The sequence below is a fragment of the Capra hircus genome, chromosome 14, assembly GCF_001704415.2.
Source record: "Capra hircus breed San Clemente chromosome 14, ASM170441v1, whole genome shotgun sequence".
In the NCBI taxonomy this organism is placed as follows: domain Eukaryota; kingdom Metazoa; phylum Chordata; class Mammalia; order Artiodactyla; family Bovidae; genus Capra; species Capra hircus.
The window spans coordinates 61,000,613-61,021,861 of record NC_030821.1 but is presented as its reverse complement, the minus strand read 5'-3'; the positions used below and the strand labels follow the sequence as shown (position 1 = coordinate 61,021,861).

General features: G+C 44.0%; 1 protein-coding gene across 13 annotated transcripts in view; it reads right to left on the bottom strand.

Annotated features, from left to right (window-relative positions):
* PCMTD1 (protein-L-isoaspartate (D-aspartate) O-methyltransferase domain containing 1) overlaps window positions 1-20,344 on the bottom strand; it is a 48,364-nt gene extending 28,020 nt beyond the window's left edge. Inside the window, exons 1-5 of one of the 13 annotated variants that reach the window (XM_018058518.1) lie at window positions 20,079-20,191; window positions 11,259-11,282; window positions 9,759-9,905; window positions 6,245-6,327; window positions 1,130-1,561 (exon numbers count right to left, since the gene is read on the bottom strand). In XM_018058518.1, coding sequence (XP_017914007.1) covers window positions 1,130-1,436 — 307 coding nt within the window. In that variant the 5' untranslated portion in view covers window positions 1,437-1,561; window positions 6,245-6,327; window positions 9,759-9,905; window positions 11,259-11,282; window positions 20,079-20,191. Of the gene's footprint in view, window positions 1-1,129; window positions 1,562-6,244; window positions 6,328-9,758; window positions 9,906-11,258; window positions 11,283-13,712; window positions 13,879-20,078 lie in introns of those variants that run through there. The other 12 variants (XM_013969159.2, XM_005688965.3, XM_018058520.1 and 9 more) reach the window with 12 other exon arrangements.

The following is a 21,249-nucleotide window of genomic DNA, read 5'->3' as shown; positions in this document are numbered from 1 at the left end:
CAAAAAAATCAGGACTGCTTAGTCACAGGAGGATCACAGTCATTTCTCTAAAGTCCTCCAATGATTTCCCAGCACTCCAGAGTGAACTGTAAGCCACAGCCTCGTCCTTGTAACCTGGGAAGACACCTCAGCCACAGGACACGTCACAGGGGATAAGAACCGCTCACTTCCTATCTCTCCACCCCGGCCAGTCTAGTCCGCAAACCCCAGGGCAAGTCTGTGTCACATGGGCCTTGGTGTTGCACCTTGATGCCTGCCTGTCACGTGGTGGTGCCCAGCAAACACCAAAGGGAGCAGTGACAGCTTTGGTTGTCCATCCTCTGCCCGACGTCACGTGTCTTTCAGCAGTGTCTCCCCTGGCATGCTTTGTCCCACAGGCTCAACTTCACAGCTCTCATCTCCTAGCTATGGCACCACAGGCAAGTCACTGAACTTCAGTGACTCAGTTTAAACACACAGGAACCATGACAATACACACTTCACAGGGTTACTGGGAACACTAAACAGGTTACTAGACCATGTCAAGTGCTTTCAGCAATGCCAAGCCTTCATCGTGAGCACCAGGAAGCTTCAGGAAGGCAGTGCTGTCTGTCCCTTTTGATTACTGCTGTATGCTTGCTTCAGAAATAACGCTTGGCGGACACGTAACGACCCACACTCTTCCCCCTCTTCCCTGCCCTGTGTCCTGCACTTTGCCCCAGCAGTGCCACATCTTCCGCCCCCCACATGCTTCTAGATCCCTAACAAGTACAGCACCACCCACTTCAGCACAGGACACCAGGGCCCACCAAACTCTCCCAGCTGCTGTCAGGATGCTTGACCTCAAGTAGGCTACGAGATGCTCCTGAGCCTCCCACCTGCCAACTGCTCAATTGTACAGTACAGATGGTGGTTGGGGGATCAAAAACAGTTCCAAGAACTTTTCACGTCTAGCACTGAAAGCGAAGTTAACTATGGGGGTCAGGGCTGAAAATAAGAAACGATGGCTACTCTGACCTTAAGGAAGGAAGGTAACTACTTTGAGCATTCAAACATATGCTGTATACAAAGTTATAAACCCTGTAAATCAGAAACAGCAGTACAAACTCAGCTTACTTTTTAAAAAAGAATTTTACAAAAATAAAATTACCTAAAATTAAGCCCACCATTGTACTTAAATATCCGGTTCCACTTCCCAGGTTAAGAAAAGACAATCCTGGTTGAAGTTTCAATGCTTCCATAACTTCAGAATAAATGCAAGGTGCTGACAAGTGTATGTTGCCATGCTTCCAGGCTAAGTCTTTGTACGCATTGTCTCGGTAGCCTTCCAAATAGTAATCTCCGCGATCAATCGCTCTGAAGGCTTGCTCCACTCTTTCAGTGCGGATATACTGGGCTTCTTTTAAGTTATCAATTAAGTCATCATTATCTTCCCCAGCACTCACAGCTCCTCCCATGATAGTATTCAAATCAAACCATAAATTTTAAACTGTAATAAAATTAGCAGAAATGGCTTCCAATAATGTAGTGTGGTTTTGTTTTCCTTTTAATATTGCACTTGATTTCCAAAAATAAATTAATCCTGAAAGGGAAGAATAAAAATAAACAGGTTTAAATGAATGCTCAAAAGAAAAGTAATTCTAGTTTATTAAATATATAATAGTCATTATAACTAACGACCACTTCTCAAGGACACAGTCTCTTCCAGGCACAGAGTTAAGCTCCTTAAATATAGTATTTATTCTTAAAACCACCACAAAGGGTAGCTTAAGTGTGATCTCATCTCTCCAGAGAGGAAACCTGGGACACAGAAGAGTTAAGTCACCTCATCTTGTGATGCCCAGTATAGCAGCCACAGGTCACACAGGGCTGCCTAGACACAGGCTGATTAAAATTAAATACACCTAAAAATCCAGCCAGTCACACCAGCCACACTCCAAGTGCTGAACAGCCCCACATGACCAGTGGCTGCCATAGTGGACAATGCTGCTCTGGAAAGTGATGCTGCTGGGGTGAGGTCCCTGGTGGTCTAGACTTCAGAAACCATGCTCGTCATCACTGAGTCACGTGGACTTCTACAGTGTGGAAAGCCTAGATAAATATGCACGTGTTACTTCATTTAAAATTCCTAAACAATCCATTAACAATTCCTAAATACACCACACAAATTCAAAATGTTAATAGAATATATTACCTTAATCACTGAATACAAAATGGAACTTAAAAACAGGCTCATATATTTAAAATGTGTATTTAAATCTATATATATATACACATACATACATACATACATACATATACAACTATTAAGATTTTGTTTGGTAAATTCTGTCATGATGAGACCACAAATTTTGTTAACAACTTTTAATAGTTTAAGCACTAGAATGTAAGTTATACACACACACGTACAACAAACTTCTTTAACAAATTCAGCATAGTTGAACAGAAACATAAGTATAACTTGTTAAAATAAGAATTTCGATACTGAATACACAATTTAAGCTTTATTCAATAAGTTAATAAGCAAACTCATATATCAATTAAATTCTGAATTGATAAATCAGGTAAGGGGGAAAGTGAGAAATGAAATAGCCATAGCCAAAAACAAGCATTCCGACGCCCACTCTGGCCAGGAACTGGAGAAGAGAGAAGCAGCGAAAGGAGCAGGGTCCCTCACCACCAGGCTGCCGCACTGCCTGAGCCCCTCTTGTCTTCTCCTACTTCCCCCACTCGGAGAGTCTGATCATAAACTCCCCTCTCTCTACTAAAAAATGAACAAACTGGAAGTTCTGCATACAGTTTCAGAAGGCTCCTGAATTCCCAGAGGCCAGAGTCCACTGCAGCTTAGGAACATCTACTGCAGGTGACAGCAAGTTAAGTCGCTCAGTCGTGTCTAACTCGTCGTGACCCCACGGACGGGAGCCTACCAGGCTTCTCTGTCCATGGAATTTTCCAGGCAAGAGTACTGGAGTGGGTTGCCATTCCGTTCTCCAGTGCCTCTTCCCAAGCCAGACATCGAATCCGGGTCTCCAGCATTGTAGGCAGACGCTTTACCGTCTGAGCCACCAGGGAAGCCCTTACAGGTGACACTAAGTCAAGAATTAACACGGGAAATTACATCTCCATTTAGAAAGTGCAGGGCATCGGTGTTTCAGATCTACCACTACAGGCCTGAGACACAGGCACTCAGAAGGCTGGAGAGAACACCACCTTGTCACCCAGGTGCACCACACACTGTGGAAGCAGACTTCCCTGACACCTTTCCCTCTAGTCTGGTAGGAAAGACAAACAGATCTGAACAGAAAGCTCAAAGGGTAATAATGCAGGAGGAAGTCAGGAAAGGCTTCCCGGAATATAAGGTACAACCTGCTATGATGCATGTTTCTTGAACACAAATGAAAGTTACTTAGTTGCTCAGTCATCTCCGACTCTTTGCAAGTCTGTGGACTATCTCTGCGGACTGTAGCCCGCCAGGCTCCTCTGTTCACGGAATTCTTCTGGCAAGAATATTTAAGTAGGTTGCCATTTCTTTTTCCCCAGGATCTTCCCAACCCAGGGACTGAACCCAGGTCTCCTGCACCACAGGCAGATTCTTTACTGTTTGAGCCACCAGAGAATCCCAACACACAAATGAGCTCACATTCAACATACAGAGTAATGACGTGGAGATAAAGATGAAGGTGTGGTGGTCACAATATATGTGCATGTTCTGAAATGACAGGAAGGGACAAGCTTCCACACTTTAGAGCCACACCTTAGCAGCTTATGAAAACTTTCAACAAAAAGCTGAGAATAAAGTACCTTCCTGTGAGACAATGAGACAGTGTCTTCAAGTGATCCAGGGGACTGTGCATACAGATGAAAAATCGCTAAGACATTTTCCATGAATTAAAACAGGCTGCTGCTGCTGCTGCCGCTGCTAAGTCACTTCAGTCGTGTCTAATTATGTGCAACCCCATAGACGGCAGCCCACCAGGCTCCCCCGTCCCTGGGATTCTCCAGGCAAGAACACTGGAGTGGGTTGCCATTTCCTTCTCCAGTACATGACAGTGAAAGTTAAGTCGCTCAGTCGTGTCCGACTCTTAGCGACCCCATGGACTGCAGCCCACCAGGCTCCTCCATCCATGGGATTTTCCAGGCAAGAGTACTGGAGTGGGGTGCCATTGCCTTCTCCGTAAAACAGACTAATGAAGGCTATAACCAGGTTCAGATTTTTTAATTTTAATAAATAAAAATGACATGTCTCCAAGTAAAATGATATCCAGGGCCTGAATGTCAAAGCAGGTCAAATGTCAAAATGTCAAAGCATAGTTAAAGCAGGTCCATGAACACTGGGGTTACGACTGTGGAGGACTGATTGACTAAAGCCAGGTCCAGGCCCCAGCAGAGACTTAACTGCTCTAGAAATTTTATTGAAATTGTTGTTTCTGCTGGTACAGCTGGCTGCACAGGCTTTGAATGTTACACCTAAAGCTATGCTTCCCACAAGCCCAGCTGTTTTGCAGAACAGTAGGTGTTTTCAGAGGTTACAGTAGAAAACCCAGGACAGACTCCTCAGGCCCTTGTAAAGTTCTCAGAAGACATCAAGGACCCCAGACCACATGTGGAAAACAACTGGCATAACAAATTCCAAAATCAGATGAGCACAGAAGTTACATGAGGATGTTATAGGGCACCCAGCCCAGACACAGGTGGGATGAAGAATCAGAAGAGTTGCCTGGAGAAGCACAGACAGAAGGAAGGAAAGGTGTCTGGGGATGAAGAAGAGATGGGGGCCACATGACCACTCAAGGCACTATACACAGCACCGCAGAGCTGAGCCTGGGGAAGAAAGCAGTGCTGCTGAGGCCAGAAGAACCCAGGATCTAGGCAAGCTGTCAGGCCCCGGGACACAGAGCCTGGGCCTCAGACTGCCAGGGAAGGCTCAGAGACAGGGCACACTGAGGGACTAAAACAGGATGTCAAGGGAAAACCAACACCCACCGGAAAAAAAAGGACCTTTAGAATGGGAACTCGTTATTTGGTCTGTAGAAGACAATATTTAGTATTTACACAGTAGTATCAGTGCAAACATAATTCCTGATTTAATCTGAATAGTCGTTTAACCGCCCTGGGCGAATGAGAGTAGAGATGTCAAGGGGCATGGGAGCTAACCCTCTATCTGTAATGGAGAGTAAGAGCCGTCTATGCTGCACAAGTGTCTCAGTGTGCACCGTGGAGGCAGCATTCCCATTCTCTGTGGCGGCTCCATGCCGTCCCATTCCCTCTGGTGTCAGTCTCCTGCGTAGAGACAGGTGGAGCCGGGAGCTGCTGTGCTGTCGTCAAGGCCTGTAGTATCACTTAACCTTCTCAACTGTGTGCATGCGTTATGTGAACAAAATTGACAAGGTAAAAATAAAGAGAGCAGTATTGATTTATTTAGACCAGATGAAGTACAATAGAGACACACGGACAATAATTTCCTAAGGAATAAAAATACACTAAATAAAAGTATACAGCAGAAAAATCAAGGAACAGAAAAAGGTCATAATATAAATAATTTACATCACAGAGCTTCAGAGATGTCATTTTATCATATACATTTTTCTGAAAAAAAAAGTGAAAGATGATTCCCATATTACATATAAATTATATGCATAATTATTATAAATTCCATTTTATAATATTCACTGATTTGATTATAATAGTAGTATACGAATTCACAGAAAACTTGAAAACCAAGTAAAATAAAGATCACTGATAATCCTAACCTTTAAACAGCCACTATTATTTACTTTCTAAGCATGAATATTCTTGTTTCCTTAACACAATGTTGGTATTATAGTGTATATATATATATTTCAGACTTTCACTTGATACGTCTTAATTATTTATTCATGCCATCAAAAATACTTGCAAAATCCAAGGCCATGATATGCCACAAGACAGATGCATCAAGTAACCAATTCCCTGACTATGGAGCAAGAGACTGTAAATTGATCAGAATCAACGTACTTATGAGGAGTTTGCAAGTTAAATCTGTAGTGAATATTTTGATAATTCAACCATAATCCCCTAACTTGAAATACAGCTCATTTTTTATGAGTAAAGAAAACCCATTACAGCAGTACGTCATGGGATGTGTTTACCATTTAATTCTGAGGTAATTCCATCTCAACCATGCAAAGTACCAAACACAAGTCAAGAGACCAAGGTCCAGCCTTGACCCCAGTGACAACTTTGCTGTATGGCCTCTAGGCATCCTTCCAGGACATCATTTCCTCACCTGTGAAATGAAGAGGCTAAATTCTCTGATTCCTAAGGTTCCCCAGGGCTCTGACTTCTCTGCTAGCTGGGCATCGGTTAAACCTGCATTTGAACACAACTGAGTTTTAGTTATCTAGGAATGAGTATTCTTGTCTCAACATTTCTGTTACTTCAATCACAATTTTTTCTACTCCCCTCCTGCCATTTTCTGTTAACACAGAAAAAAAGTTTAAGGGGTGTTCAAATCCTACATTAAACATAAAAGCAAAATAAGGACTCTGAGAAGAAGGATGAAGGTAGAAAAGGACAAAATGTAGAATAAAGGACTGAATAGGTTAAGGAAGCAGTCACCTTTACTCCTAGAGCATAATCTCATCCCGCAGCCTTTTCTCGCTAGGACGTGTCTGGCGTGGAAGAATAGAGGGCACACTCACAGAAGCTCACCTGACATGATTCATAAGTGCTCCAAAAGTTGCTTGCTATTCTTTCAAAATCAGATCTGTGACTGGAATGTATTTGGCTGAGGGGAAGAACTACTGGCAGCGCAGTTTAATATTATGGTGTCTTTCAGGCAGCTCAGGGATGTTTTACAGAAGGTTAAAGACAAGTCAAAGGAGGTGGGAAGCAAGCAGATGGCAGACAGATGTTATGAGAGGGGAAGAGAACAAACTGAACACTGACTCCTCCCTCCCCTCCTGGCTCAGTGGCAAGCAGCCAATGGCAGCTCCTGTGTGCTCCTCTCTCTGCAGAGGTGGGGACAGAGAGCACCCAGCTTTGGGGGAAGAAGATGAGTGACCCACACAAAGCAGAACACGCTATCTGAGGGCATGAACAAAGGACCTTTCTTTTTTGGGCCCTCAAGGATCTTGTCATGGGACCCGTGGACCAAGGTTGTTTCGAGTACAGAGGCAACCACACAGGGGAAAACCTTTCTCAATGATGACAAATAGATATAAGGGAATATAAAAAAAGAATAGGATAAGCTAGGCTTCACTACTCCATGCCAAACATTGCTGAGAACATCCACTTAACTCTACATCAATGGTAATATAAACCTTACCCTTGTTTCAGCAGTGGTAACACACATGGGCAATTTCCTATGCACCTACTACCTACTAAGCACTGGAGTCTGTATCTTCAGCATACCTATGAAGAGGCACCAACTTTATTTTACTGAGGAGGACAGAGCTCAGAGACCATGAGACAAGCTCACAGATAGCAAGGACTGAGCCACAACTCAAATCCGGTCTGTCAAGCCATGAACCTTCCTGAAACACAACAGCTGGCCCACAGGCTCTTGACCCCTCACTCAGAAGAACTTCCCGAGAAAAGATGTTCAATTCAGCTCTCCTTCCCTCTCCTCAACCTCTCATTTCCTCCTTTTCCTGTCTTTTGGACTCTTGGTTCCAAAGAAAGATCAAATCAGAGGGAAGCAAAGCATCTGATGTCATTTACTGACCATGCATCTCAGGCCAGTTGTTTAACTTGTGGTCTTCAGTTTCCCTGTCTATAAAATGGAAAAATAACCACATCATCAACTTGTGAAGAGTAAACAGTGAGCTACATATAAATTTCTCAACATACACACCATGAGGGTATATCTTGTGAGCTGGATGGAATTGGAGGAATCAATCTGAACACATGAGTTTACAGTATTTGTGTATGTTGAGAACATACATACATACATACATACATACATACACACACACCTCGTTTTTGAAGGCCTAGAAGATTGACAAGGACTGCTTTTCACTCTGTCGACCTCCCCATCCGCACTGAGGGCCCTAAGGGTCCAGGCCCCGTCATCAGCAAGGACTCTGGCATCTGAGCTGCAGGTCCTCTGCTGCCAGACCTAACCATCATCTTGGGCACCCTCACAACTGTTCAAACTCCAAAGCTGCAACAACTGCACTGCCATATCTCGGAGGAGCTGCTCCCACTGCCCCTCCAGGTACTCATCTCATTCTCCAAGCACGTCTTGTATCAAATCCCTGACCCTTCCACCACTGTACTTAACCTTCAGGCCTTGAGCTCCTGTAAAAGGTCAGACCGCACGTATTTTAGGATTTGCAGGCCAGTTTCCATCACAGCTTCTGAATTGTGCTTCCAGAGCAAAGCAGCCACAACCAGCTCGTAAGTCAAACAGGGTGGCAGTGTTTCAGAAGGTTGATTTATGGACACTTGAAACCTGATTACATACAATTTTCACATCATAAAATATTACTCTTTTCCTGTTTTTTTCCCAACCATTTGAAAATGTAAACATCATTCTTAGTTTGCAGGCTACACATAACTGCTGGCCCAGTTTAACCCATGGGTCAGTTTGCTGACACCTGTCAGGACCACCCTCTTCCCAAAATAAACAGGCCCCACGAATAATGCTTCCTTCTCACGCTCTCCTGTTCCTCTCAGCTCCTCACCTTAACTTTCTGCCTCACTCCTCTTGCATACTCCTGACCTTGGACAGTCCAGTCATCTCTTGGCAAGCTCCCACAGCTCAGCAGGGGTCCCTGCACCCAGTCCCCTTAGCAGCCCCCATGGGCATCTGGTGGAAAGCAGCATCTGGTGAAACACCTCTCTGTGAACATCTCTGCCTGGTACCCCAGAGAGCAGATTGCTGGCAACTTCCATCAAGGAGGCACCACAACAACTTCTCTGCTGTCTGCCTGCTTTCTTCGGCTTATGGCCCTTTCCTCTGTCTTCCAAGCAGCCCCATCAGGCTGAGTGCTCACTGTGCCTCCTCCTTCCACTTTTAAGGAACCCTGTGATTACACTTGGCCCATCAGAGTTTACAGGATACTCTCCCTATCTTAAAGTCAGCTAATCAGCAACCTTAATTCCCCTTGGCCATACAGGATGACACTGTGACAGGGCCCAGGAATTAACACAAGAACATCTTGGGGAAGGAGGCATTACCTGTCTGCCATACCACCCAAACTCTATAGTAGAACGCTGCTCCATGGGGAATTAAATCTGTACACTTGGGGACTGAATCCATTCCCACCTATTACTCACCCAAGATCCAGGAAAAGAAACAAGAGATCACAGTATAATCGGCAAGAGATTTGCTCATGTTCCTTTATAGAACTTGGTATTCACTTCTCTTAAGTAAAAGGCATGATCACGTGAAGACAATCTAAAGGCCTCTGAAACAATAACAACTATACCACACACTAACTGAACAAGGACTTTAAAGGTGACCCTGAAATTCCACTTGATGTACTAACTGTAAACACTACAACAAATAAAACCATCAATGTTTTGCTTTGGTTATTCTTAAGCCATGTATCATTTTTTCCTTAGACAATGTATGCCCAGCCCTAAGCCTTGAGCAGTATCACAAAAATACTTTAGCATTCCTAATATATTATACCATTGGGAGAAACTGTGCTCAAGCTTAAAACCACTTAGGGCAACGATCTGCTTCATTCCTGACCTTGCTTTTAGGACAGTGTGAAGCCACTACACAGATTCTGAGTGCTGACAGAAAGTGAGGACAGCATGAGTAAGACCCCATATGTGAGAGTTGGCACCTTTTCTCAGTTGCTGGTACCTTTCAGGATATCTGCAGCAGATTCAGAACTGTCCAAACTTGAATGCAGTATGACCCAAGTTGGCCTCAAGAGGGAGCACGCTTTTAAGAACACACTGCCCTGCAGGTGGTGCTTTGTGTGTTATCACTAAAAATGAATGGAAAGACGTGTGAGCAAAAAGGATATTAAGACAATTAAGAGCAGGACTTGATTTTAATAACACTCTGCACAACAGAGCGATTAATGGATATAAAAGGAAGCAAGCAGACACTGAACTTTATAAATAAGCTTTGAACTAAGAGAGAAAAAGGCCCAGAATCAAACATATTTATGAAGGTCTAAACTCCTGGCCTTCACCTTAACACTGACCATGAACCTTACTATCAACTATACTGTTTTAAGAATCAAATAAAATGTACATATTCAAGTTTAGTAAAATTCATTTTCTCTACCACCACAGACAGCCAAAAGAACTAATGCCACAGATAACTGAAAGATAGTTCTTTAAGCTTCAAAGAGTAAAATAAATTGATGAAAGTCTTCCTACAGTGTGACAGTTCCACAATCTTAGAAAACATCTGATGTAAGTCAACATTTCTTGATGGTCCCAGATCATTACCAAAAACATCAGTGACAACGGTATGTTAGGAACACCTCAGGGACCAATGCATGCAGGACACATGCTCCACAGTTTAGAATTCTGTCTCTCCCTTTCGCTGTAGGAATTTCTCATTTCTTGTTGACCAGATGACTCAAATTTGCTATTTTACATATGACCATGTGGACCTGATGTGGCTCCAGAACCACCGCTCTCCTGGCTCCTCCAAGGCTCTCTCTCCTTTCACTTCGACTCCACCCACATAATACTGATGTGAGACTGCTCCCAGGCCTGGCCTCTCATTTAAACTACTGCTGTGTGAGGTCTCATAATCTCTGAATAGCGTGTGACTCCTATTACTGTTTAGCTGCTAAGTCATGTCCGAGTCTTTGGGACCCCATGGACTGTAGCCCACCAGGCTCCTCTGTCCATGGAATTTCCCAGACAAGAATACTAGAGTGGGTTGCAATTTCCTACTCCAGGGGATCTTCCCAACCCAGGGATTGAAACTATGTCTCTTGCATTGGCAGGAGGTTCTTTACCACTGAGCCACCGCGTGAGGTCCCATAATCTTTGAAAAGTAGTATGTGACTCCTAAAACATTATCATCTTTATCATTAGTGCAACTGTCATTAGCTGAGCACTTACTATATATTAAGTTTTGGCATTTTTATGTACATTATCTCAAAACTCTGTGTAACAGTATTACTTCCAAGGAAAGAGGTTACCTAACTTGCTTAGGAGACAGAAAAGGCTTTGAGTTCAAGGTCTATTCTTACATCAAGCCCTTTGTCCTTGAAGACTGCAGATCATTTCACAAGAAAGAAAACAAGACTCAGGACAAGGAAGTAACTCTGAGTCTCAATTCCTGCATCTATAAAAATGAGACTAGTGATACTCACCAGACAAGATCCTCTTTGACAAGGCTGTTGGAAAGATTAAATAAATAGTTACAAGAAAGTGTGAAAATGTTAAAGTACCAAAATATCAGCATCTCATATCGCACAGCTCCCAGATATGGTTTCCAGGTGGCTCAGTGGTAAAGAAACTGCCTGCGATGCAGGTTCAATCCCTGGGTCAGGAATATCCCCTGAAGAAGGAAATGGTAGCCCACTCCAGTATTTTTGCCTGGAGAATCCCATGGGCAGAGGAGCCTGATGAGCTACAGTCCATGGGGTTGCAAAGAGTCAGACACGACTGAGTGAGCACGCACGCACTATACAGCTCACAGGAGCATCGGCCACACACCTGTGAGACTTCCTGAGGCAGCGCAGGGAATGGTGTCTGTGAAAACAGGGCATTCAGGCATACGTCTGTGTGCAGGTGTGGACCACACACATATAAAATGTACCATGGAGGCACAATAAAACCAGGGGTTGTTAAAATAGAGTGACAACTGAACAATTCCTTAACAAGAAGCAAGCCTGCAGAAAGCTTTTTTGCCATCTACAGTGAGGTAACTCAGCTAGTTTAGGACCATGGTGATTTCCCTCCCTTTCCTTCAGAACCAAACCAATTTCAGAAACAGATACAATATAGATATTTATATAAATTACTGTAGAAAAGCCTAAATCTTTCTTTTTCCATTTCTAATTTCTGCAGTTCAAAAAAGAATAAAGGTTCAAAATCACTCTATTTGCAGGAAAAAAGTCAAGTCCATTAAACCATTAAAATGGTTTAGAAGTATTTGAAGTAATTCTTTCACAATGTATTTTTTCACAACATACGTTAAATCACTACAGACCACTGCCAGGCTTTTTCTTAAAAGTAAAATTGTAGTAATTACTTTCACGTATTCCAAAACTTGCTCCTATATTTGAGTATTAAGATGCCTGAGCATGAATTTAAAAATCTACTCTAGTCATCAGGAGACTACAATGCAAACAGGGGACTAAGGAGGGTGATAAACTACACCCTCCTTCTAAAAACTGTCTGACAAAGAAAGGCTCACTCTTTGGTGTGGGTGTCTTTGTGTGTTTTTTTTAGAGCTTTGGCATTTCTAAATATTTCTAAGGCACTTAAGATCCAGTATTTTAAAGATGGACTACAAAAATACAATGATTTGTTATCAGAGTAAGAGCTCTGAACTATTAACCCAGCAACAGAGGAGGGTACTAACACCCACTGACACAGCGGGATCCCTCGCAACAGCTATACCACTCAGCACTTGACCACGTGCACAAACAACCTGACGGCTAAGCCAAGGCCCTGCCACAGTCCTGGTTACCTGGCAGAGCGTGCAGGCCAGATAAAACTCAAGTGATCACAATTTCCAAGCTTCTATCACCAAGTAAATATATCTGTCTTATTTGACAGCAGGATTTATAAAGCTGGGCTCTTCTAGCTGGTGTTCTCATTAATACAGAAATCTCTGAGAATTAACTAAAGGAGACACCATTCCAACGACTGCATTCCCAATGATCTATTTCTTTTTTATCCATATCTTCTAGTCTTTCTAGTGAATTCATATAGCTATATTTTATGTGGTGGGGGTCCGTGGATGAACAAAAATAAATGACCTTTTATTATCCTGTTCAGTAACCCTATTCAGTAAGCCATGCTTACTACATCACTACGGATGAAGCACAGCCTGGGAAACCTTCCTGGACCAGTTAGGAGTAACCTGGTAGAACAGCTGTACCACTTCAGCAGCTGACACATGCTGTACACCACCACTCTGCATTCAGAGCACCCGTGGTCTGAAGGAACCAAGGAGCACTCACTGTCTACCTGGTATGCACCATCACTCACTTGTTAATCCATACAATTCTGACCTTTATTAGTCTTACCATTACTTGCCATTCAGTAGGATTCTGACTGACATGTCTAAGATGCATGAATGTTATTTTTGTTTATACATAAACTCTGAAAGGACTCACACCACACTGTTAAAAAGCCATCATTACTACCCAAGCAATCCATGAGGAACAGATGTGGATGGCAGAGGTTTGCTGAAGGAGGAATTTGTTTAACTTCATTTATTTCAGTACTTTAAATCTTATCTCTGAACACACAATATTACAGTAAAAAAGTTAATGACCTCATAAAATATATTGTGTTGTTGGCCATGACATTTCCTTCCAGACAATACCCAGATATCTTATTCCATTCCCTGAAAAGGTTGCCTATGTTAGATGTACTACTATAAGCCACAGTCCCAGAGATGATTTTCCAGTTATCAAGAATCATTTCTGAGCACAGAACTTGCAAACACAGGCATAGCTGGCCTCGCCCAGAGCAGACAATTGGTCCCAGGAGCTGCTGCCATTCACCACTGCCATCCCCCCCCTTCCCATTAGGCTGTCAACAGCTCCCAGCATCCTCACATGGTCCCCTTCTTCTCTCCATTCACTCACCCGTCATCAGCAGCCTCAAAAGGCATCCATCTGATTCTCCACCAAGAAACAGCCATTTTAGCTTTCAAATTTTATTTTTCTCTAGAAAGATCTTCCAGTTTTTATTTCTCTTCCTTCAAACAGTTGCTTCAATGGATGTGTGTAACAGTAAAGAATGGGAAACAATCTAAATGTCCATCAGTAGGGAATATGGTTAAATAAATGATTTTATATATATATATATAGTCTATATATGTAGTGATATACAGCTGATCCTTTGAGGCTGCAAAAAAATTTTAAAGAATGAAGAAATTCTTTGTCTACTGTTACGGAATATCAGAGATACACTGAGTAAAAAATGCAAGTGAAACTATTTGCAATATATTATACCTCATCATAACTTGAAAGAAAAATATTTATTCAAATATAAACAAACAAATTGCTTCTTCTATATCATTCCAGAGATAAGTGACTACCTCTCAGTAGGGAAAATGGGAGGTGGAGGAGGAGTCACTTTCAGTCTATAAACTTTTTATAACACTTATACCTTGACCCATGTGACTATATGTTTTTAAAATCAATCAATTATTATAAACTTGCTTAAAACTTTTATCTTCAGAGAAGTATTTATGATTATTTTAATCCTTTATAAAGTTGAGAGCTGGAAGACTGACAAACTGATTAGTCTGAGAATCAATAACACTTTTATTAAACACTTTTTTTATAAATTTTTATAAACACTTTTATTAAATTCCAATGCTATCACCGAGATAGCCTACATTCTCAACTTCTACCAGAAAGGATTATATTTTTATATAACAAAGCAAAAACAAATTACTTAATAAAATACTTACATTAATACAGTACTTACAGTAATGTAATACCTAAATTGTAATACAAGATACAAAGGCAATATGTTGTTGTTGTTTAGTTGCTCAATGGTGTATGACTGTTTGTGACTCCATGGACTGTAGCCCGCCAGGCTCCTCTGTCCATGGACCTCTCCAGGCAAGAACACCAGAGTGGGTTGCCATTTCCTTCTCCAAAAGGCAATATAGAGAAATATAAAATGAATATAAATGATTTTATAATGAATGAATGAATATAAAATGATTACTCTGCATGGTAATCATTAACCATGATAAATTCAAGGTTAGACATGTGCATGTAAAAAAACACTTATAAGTAGTTCTACAGATAAATTACTTATCACAATTACCTAGAAATGAGTCTGAAAATTCAACTCATTTGATAGCCTATAACAAGGAAATCCGGTTTTGTTACATACACAAAATTAAAAACTCCATTAAATTATTGTGTCATCTACCAACTAAAATAAAAAACGACTTAAATTACCATTAATGGGGCAGGTGACCAGAGATCATTTTCATTCACACACATCTCCTAAGCGTCTACAACACATTTTCTGCTTTCTAACATTTTATAATCCAATTACAACTGTTAGAGTACTCAAAATTCAGAGTGGAAGGTTCTCATCAGGAGGTTAACAACTACATGAATGAGAAAAGACCTCTCTAGCAGACAGGGAAGAGGAGCCCTAGGGAAATACAGCCCATCAGCTAGCCTTTCTGCGCAGGGACCCCCTTGAAAAGCAGACATGGGAAAGGGAGTAAATCCTGAAAGAAAATGTATAAGAAACCAAAAGCTTGAATAAAACAAGAAACAAATGTGAGAAGGAATGCTGGGGCCAGGTAAGGCACTTCTGAAAGGCAAAGGTGAAGAACAGGGACTGTATCCCAGAGTTGATCAACAGCCATTGGGTGGAGGTACAGAATTCTTCAAGAACACAGAACTGGTAGACAGGCTTGGGATTCAAACTCCAGGTCTTCCACCTATTAGCAACTCCTTCAGGTTCATGAAGTCCCAAATTCTTTCCCTGTAAAGTGGCACAACAGTACCTAAGACATAAAGCTCTCACTCATGAGGACCAAATGAGACAAAGCATGCCAGCACAGTGCCTGTCAGAAGAAAAGGTAAATCTGGAGCTCTGCTTAGTTCCCTGCAGGGAAAAAAATGATCAGGGCTGCCTTTAGGACAGTTAACTTGATAGCAGCATGCATGATGGATGGCACAAACTTAGAGATTATGGTTGTCTCCTGTTAACGACAGCTGAAGCAAAGGGATTAAAACTCACCGCTGTGAAAATGCAAGACAGGAGAATCAGGAACAATGTGCAATAAAATGACAAATCATTTCTAAAAAAAGTAAAGTGAGGAATCAAAGATGTCCTTTGAGTCCAGATGACTAAGAAAACGTGATTAATGTAAACAAGTTAATGGAGAAAAAATTAAACCTCCAAACAAAACATTTCAGTTCTAAATGTATTTGTTACATTTAAATTACAGCCACTTAAAAGAGTTTTTCAAGGAAACCAAGTTAAAGGCCAAGTCTGAAGCTTTGCAAAGAAAATGAAGCTATGCAGAACTCGGGCCTTGCAAAGAGGGAAACAACAGTGGGAACAAGGGACCTGTGGCGGCCAAAAGGGAGAAAACAGAGCTCCCAAAGGGAGATGAGGAGGCCCTCTCAGGTGACCTGTACTTCAGTGAGGTGAGAAAACAAAAGTCACAGGGCCCAGGAGTCCGAGATGCTGGCCAGGAGGAGAACAGGGAAGACAAGGGCCTCAGGGTACTTCACAGCCCACAGTTCTCAAATGCTCACTGCACTTGAGATTACACACTCAACTGACTCATGATACTGTGGTCATTAAGGGTTTACAAGAGCCTGCAGGTTACCACACAGTGTTAATTATTCCAACTCAACCCCCAGACATACTTTTTTTCAGTATCTCTAAGCTCAGAGAACTGAAACTTTCACATTCTTATTTCCCTTGACCTCCATCCACATAGCTGACTCCCCTCTGTCTACACTGAGGACCAACTCTCAGATTTTCTCCCCTCTAATTCTGTCTTCAAGATCTTGCATCTGAACTAGCTTCTCCTTAGAAATAAAGTTGTCAGGGAACAGGTCCTTTCAGCAATTCCAGAGTTGTTTTACACTTAGCTTCTAAATTCCATCTCGATTTTAAACTCTAGGTGATGTTGATGCTACTGTTACCATTCATAGGATGTAAAAGTTTATTGATTTCTGGCTACTCATGAATGCACCCCCCACCACCACCAAGGAAAGGATTTTTTAGGCTAAACTGGATAACTTTTTATTCCTACCCACCAGTCATAAGACCTCTATTACTAATTTCTGAGAATATGCACACACAGTATTGGACTCCCCATCCTCCTAGGGCTGGGGGTACCAGTGTATCCTAAAGACATCTTGCTGGTGTTGCATTGTTGTTTATATCCCACAACTATAAACCCACTTACATCCAGCATGAGTTGTCTAAGAGACAAGCGATGGCAGATTAGCCACTTAAATGTGCATCTAATTACATCCTTTAACAACTGCCAAGAATAAAAGCTCAAATATTTTCCTATATGTGGGTTTCTTCTCAAATACATATATATTACAACTATCACACTTTAACTTCAGTATTTGCCTTATTTCTTTAAACCACAATTTTCACACATGCCAGAAAACCTAAACAGATTAATAACCATAACATTATGACATAGATGCTATTAAATTGCCAGTCACATTAGCAGACCAAAATAAATATGGAAATCAATCTTTTTAGGGCCCTCTTTGTATTCTTTTCATCATATTAGTTTACAAAGAGTGTAACTGGGTTCATAAAAAATTCTAAATGAAATGAGATTAGTCTTTAAGGAACAGAATAAAAGTATCTGTAAGAGCTACAATTTACTATGATGCCCAAATGAGCATGGCATCTAGTGCAGTAACCAAAGACTAAAGTAACACAATCCCCATCTTCCCGCTTAACGGCATCACTCCAAGGTATTCAATATTTTAATAACACACCATCAGAAACCTCATCTAAAAAGATATCACTAGAGATTCACACTAACTATCCTTTAGATTAATTTTCAATGCACACAATTATATTCATGTCTCTACTCTTAAGTAACATTTCCAAGCCAAAAAGGAGAAGGAAACTCTGAGATCAGTGATTTTGTGAGGTAATTTTCACTAATGGGGGGTAGCACGGCAAAGCAAACCACATGCTCTTGGCAGCATGTGTGGAGCATGAAGCATGCCCAAGTCTAATTTAGCCACTACCAGTAAAAAGGTAACAGGGTTTTGAGCAGTTGACTTTCAGAGCCTCTGTTTAAAAATCCATAGAATGGACAGCATGCCACCTAGGCTGTGAGAAATATATGAAAGAGTGCTTTTATTACCAGCCACGATAACTAAAAATGCCATGGATGTTTCTGATTCCTTCTGAACACAGTTTCCCAAATAATAAAATGCTACACAGCTGGGCCTAAGATCGCAGTCTACATATGCTGAGAATCAAGTGGTTCCATGTGAATCCCTTACTAAGTCATCCTCCCTGGAAGGCAAGATGAACATGCTATACATTTTCAATAAGCACAGGGCAGTGATTAAATCACCAAAGCCTCCAGCGTCTGCACACAGAACTATAAAACTTAATAGCAACTTCCTAGCTTTCTATCTTACTGAATGGTAAGCAACTAGGGTCACCCTTCCACTTAAGAGCTTACCTCCTACCAGCCTGAAACAGGAGCCTGTGGGCCGCTGGCCTTCTATCCTACCTCCTCCTCATACACAGTCCAGTTTTCCTTTGAGTGACAGAATTTGCTTTCAACTAGCCCTATGGAATTTAAGTTTACTCTGAAAAGTACACTTAAAAAAACCAAAAAGAAACTATTTCAGTAACCTGCTTTGTGAAGTCATCCAAGCTTCCTGCAAGCTGCCATTCAGTTCTATGTAAACATATTACTCAATTTTCTAATATGTAAGTATCCTCAACTGGCCTCAGACATTCTTAAAGTTTTATTATGTTTCAAAGTATCACTTTGTAGACTTTATTAAAAGCTAAATAAAAGCTAAGATTATAGAAATAATAACAGTAACAGCGGTTAAATGTACATATATAGCTCTGTAGTTTATTGAAAGAATGAGGTATGTAAAAAAAAAGGAAATAATCATGATATTGTTGACCAATAAAAACTATGTGCTATGTATGATCCCATTTTGTTTTTTGTTTTTATCTGCTTGAAGTATAGTCGATTTACAATAAGTTTAATATGCAATGAAAAATCCTTAAAAGCAAAACACCACACTTTAAGACTGATTACACTCTGGGTATTAAGGGAGGGAGGGGAAATGGGTGAGAGTGAGGGGGGTGAGGGGAAGGAGGAGACTTCTGTATGGTTAGGCTGCTAAATTTTTTTCTTCAAAGAGCATGTAATACTTTAGTAATAAAGGTAAATTAAAAACTAGGAAAAAAAACTTTGGCACAAACTGTACCTCCTCCATAACCAAATGATTCTAATAAGTAACATAAAAAACATAGGTTCTCTAAATGTTAAAGAAGACAGATGAAAGCATAGTATTGGGGTGGGGGATGGCCGCGGACTCGTACAATCCTCCCCTCCTTGCTGCCCCGTTCCTGGGTCCCCTCCACGCGGGCGCTGGAAACCCCCTAGGGACCAGCCCGCACTTCACACGAGTAACCGCCCAACCCCAAAACCGAAAGTGGGAACAGGCTGCGCCGCTCCAGCCCCAACACCCCCTCCCCTCCGCTCCGGCCCCAGCGGGCAGATCCGCCTCCTCCAAGACAACAACAAAGTCTCGGGGGCGGGGAACTGCCCAGCGGCGGGCGCGACCCCGGCCCCCGCGACCCTCCCCACTCCCTAGACCCTGGGCCCCCTCGACGTCCCTCTGCAGCCCAGCACCGACCCCCGGCCCCCGCAACCCTTCCGACTCCTTAGAACCCGGGGCCCCAGTCTCCCTCCACCCCCCCGGTCCCCTCGACCTCTTCAGCCGCCAGGCCCCGACCCCCGGCCCCCAACCCCGGCCCCCGAGACCCTTCCGACTGCTTAGACCTCCGGCCCCCTCGACACCCCTCGCCAGCCCGGCCCCGCGCCCTGGCCCCCGCGATCCTTCCGACTCCTTAGACCCCCGGACCCCAGTCTCCCTCCACCCGCCGGCTCCCTCGACCACCTTAGCTGCTCGGACCCGACCCCCGGCCCCAGCCCCCACGACCCTTCCGATTCCTTGGACCCCCGGCCTCAGCTGCCCCTCGACCTTAGCCCCACCTCGACCTCAGCCGCCTGGCCCAGAACCCCGACACAGACCCCAGATTCCCCTTCTCGACTCCCGGGCCCTGACCCACCCGACCCCCAACCTCCCTCACGCCCCTCAGCCTCCGGGCAAGAGACCACCCTCCGGGACTCACCCCTGCAGCCTCCATCTCCCCATCCCGCCCCTCGGACCGGACCCTGGGGCCCCGCCCCCGCCCTCAGCCTTCGACGGAGGCCTTACCTGTGGCGACGCGGTCGGTGGGCCCGCCGCAGCCGGTGCTAGTGAGGCGCTGGGTCTCGGTTGGCTCCTCAGCAGCCAGCGCCGCCGCCAAAACAACACGTCCGCCGCAGCCGCTGCCGCCGCCGCCGCCGCCGGGGGGAGGGGCGGGGCTGGGACGCAGGTGGGGGAAGCCCGAGCGCCGCGGCCTCGGAGCCGGCGGCGACCGGGCATGCGCGGACGGCGGCGGGCGAGAGGACGCCGATGTCAACAAGGCCCGGGGACGCTCCATCCGGCACCGCCCCTCGGGTCGCCCCGCCCCCAGGCGCAAACCACGCGAGGTCTCGAGGGTCCCGGGATGCGGCGTCAGAAAAAGGAAGCCCGAGAAAGCGGCTTCCGTGTTGCAGCTGCTGCCCCGCGCTCTCTGGCAGGTCCCCGAACCGAGACCCGGGCGCTATCTGCAGCTGCTCTCCGGTGCCCGCCGCTGTGTGGGCGCCTGTACGTCAGTCAGGGTGGGCGGCGCCGGGAGCGGAGGCAGGATCGAGGGCTGCCCGGCGGAAGGGCTGTGTCCGCGGCTGCGGGCCTTACGAACGTGCGGAGCATGTCCGCGGGCCGCCTCCGCTGTGAGCCTCCCGGTGAGCAGCTAGTTGGGGCGCCCGGGATGCCTCGCTGACCGTGTACGGAAGCGTTTAAGTCAGGTGCTGTTGGCGGAGAACCTGCGAGAGCGCAGGCGAGCAGAGCACTTGCTGTCCCGTTTGCTATATTTGCAGCGGACGGAGCAGGAATGCAGGCCCGGCGGCCGCCCTCCCGGGTCTCCTGCAGGATCGCTCCATCTGCGGCGCCCGGCCCCAGGTCCCAGCTGTGACGGGCCTACGTAACAGTCTCGGAAGGTTCGCTTTCTGCCATACCAAGCAGGAATTTCAGCACCCGAAAATCTCCTACCATGAGCTAGATAACTAAAAATGGTCAAGTTAGGAAAACTGCTGAAACACCTGCCACAGCATTTTCTCAGATTTTTCCATTGTTTTCTGTGTTTACTTTCTGCGTTTACTTTCTGCAGTCTATTATAGGAATTTCTCAGAGTAATTGACCTCTTTTTTTCTCTTCTTCCGCAATTGCTTGAAAGCTGACCACAGGTCATTTGTAACAAGACTGCTAGTAAGTACGGATTATCAAACAGGACCCAGTGCTGTTC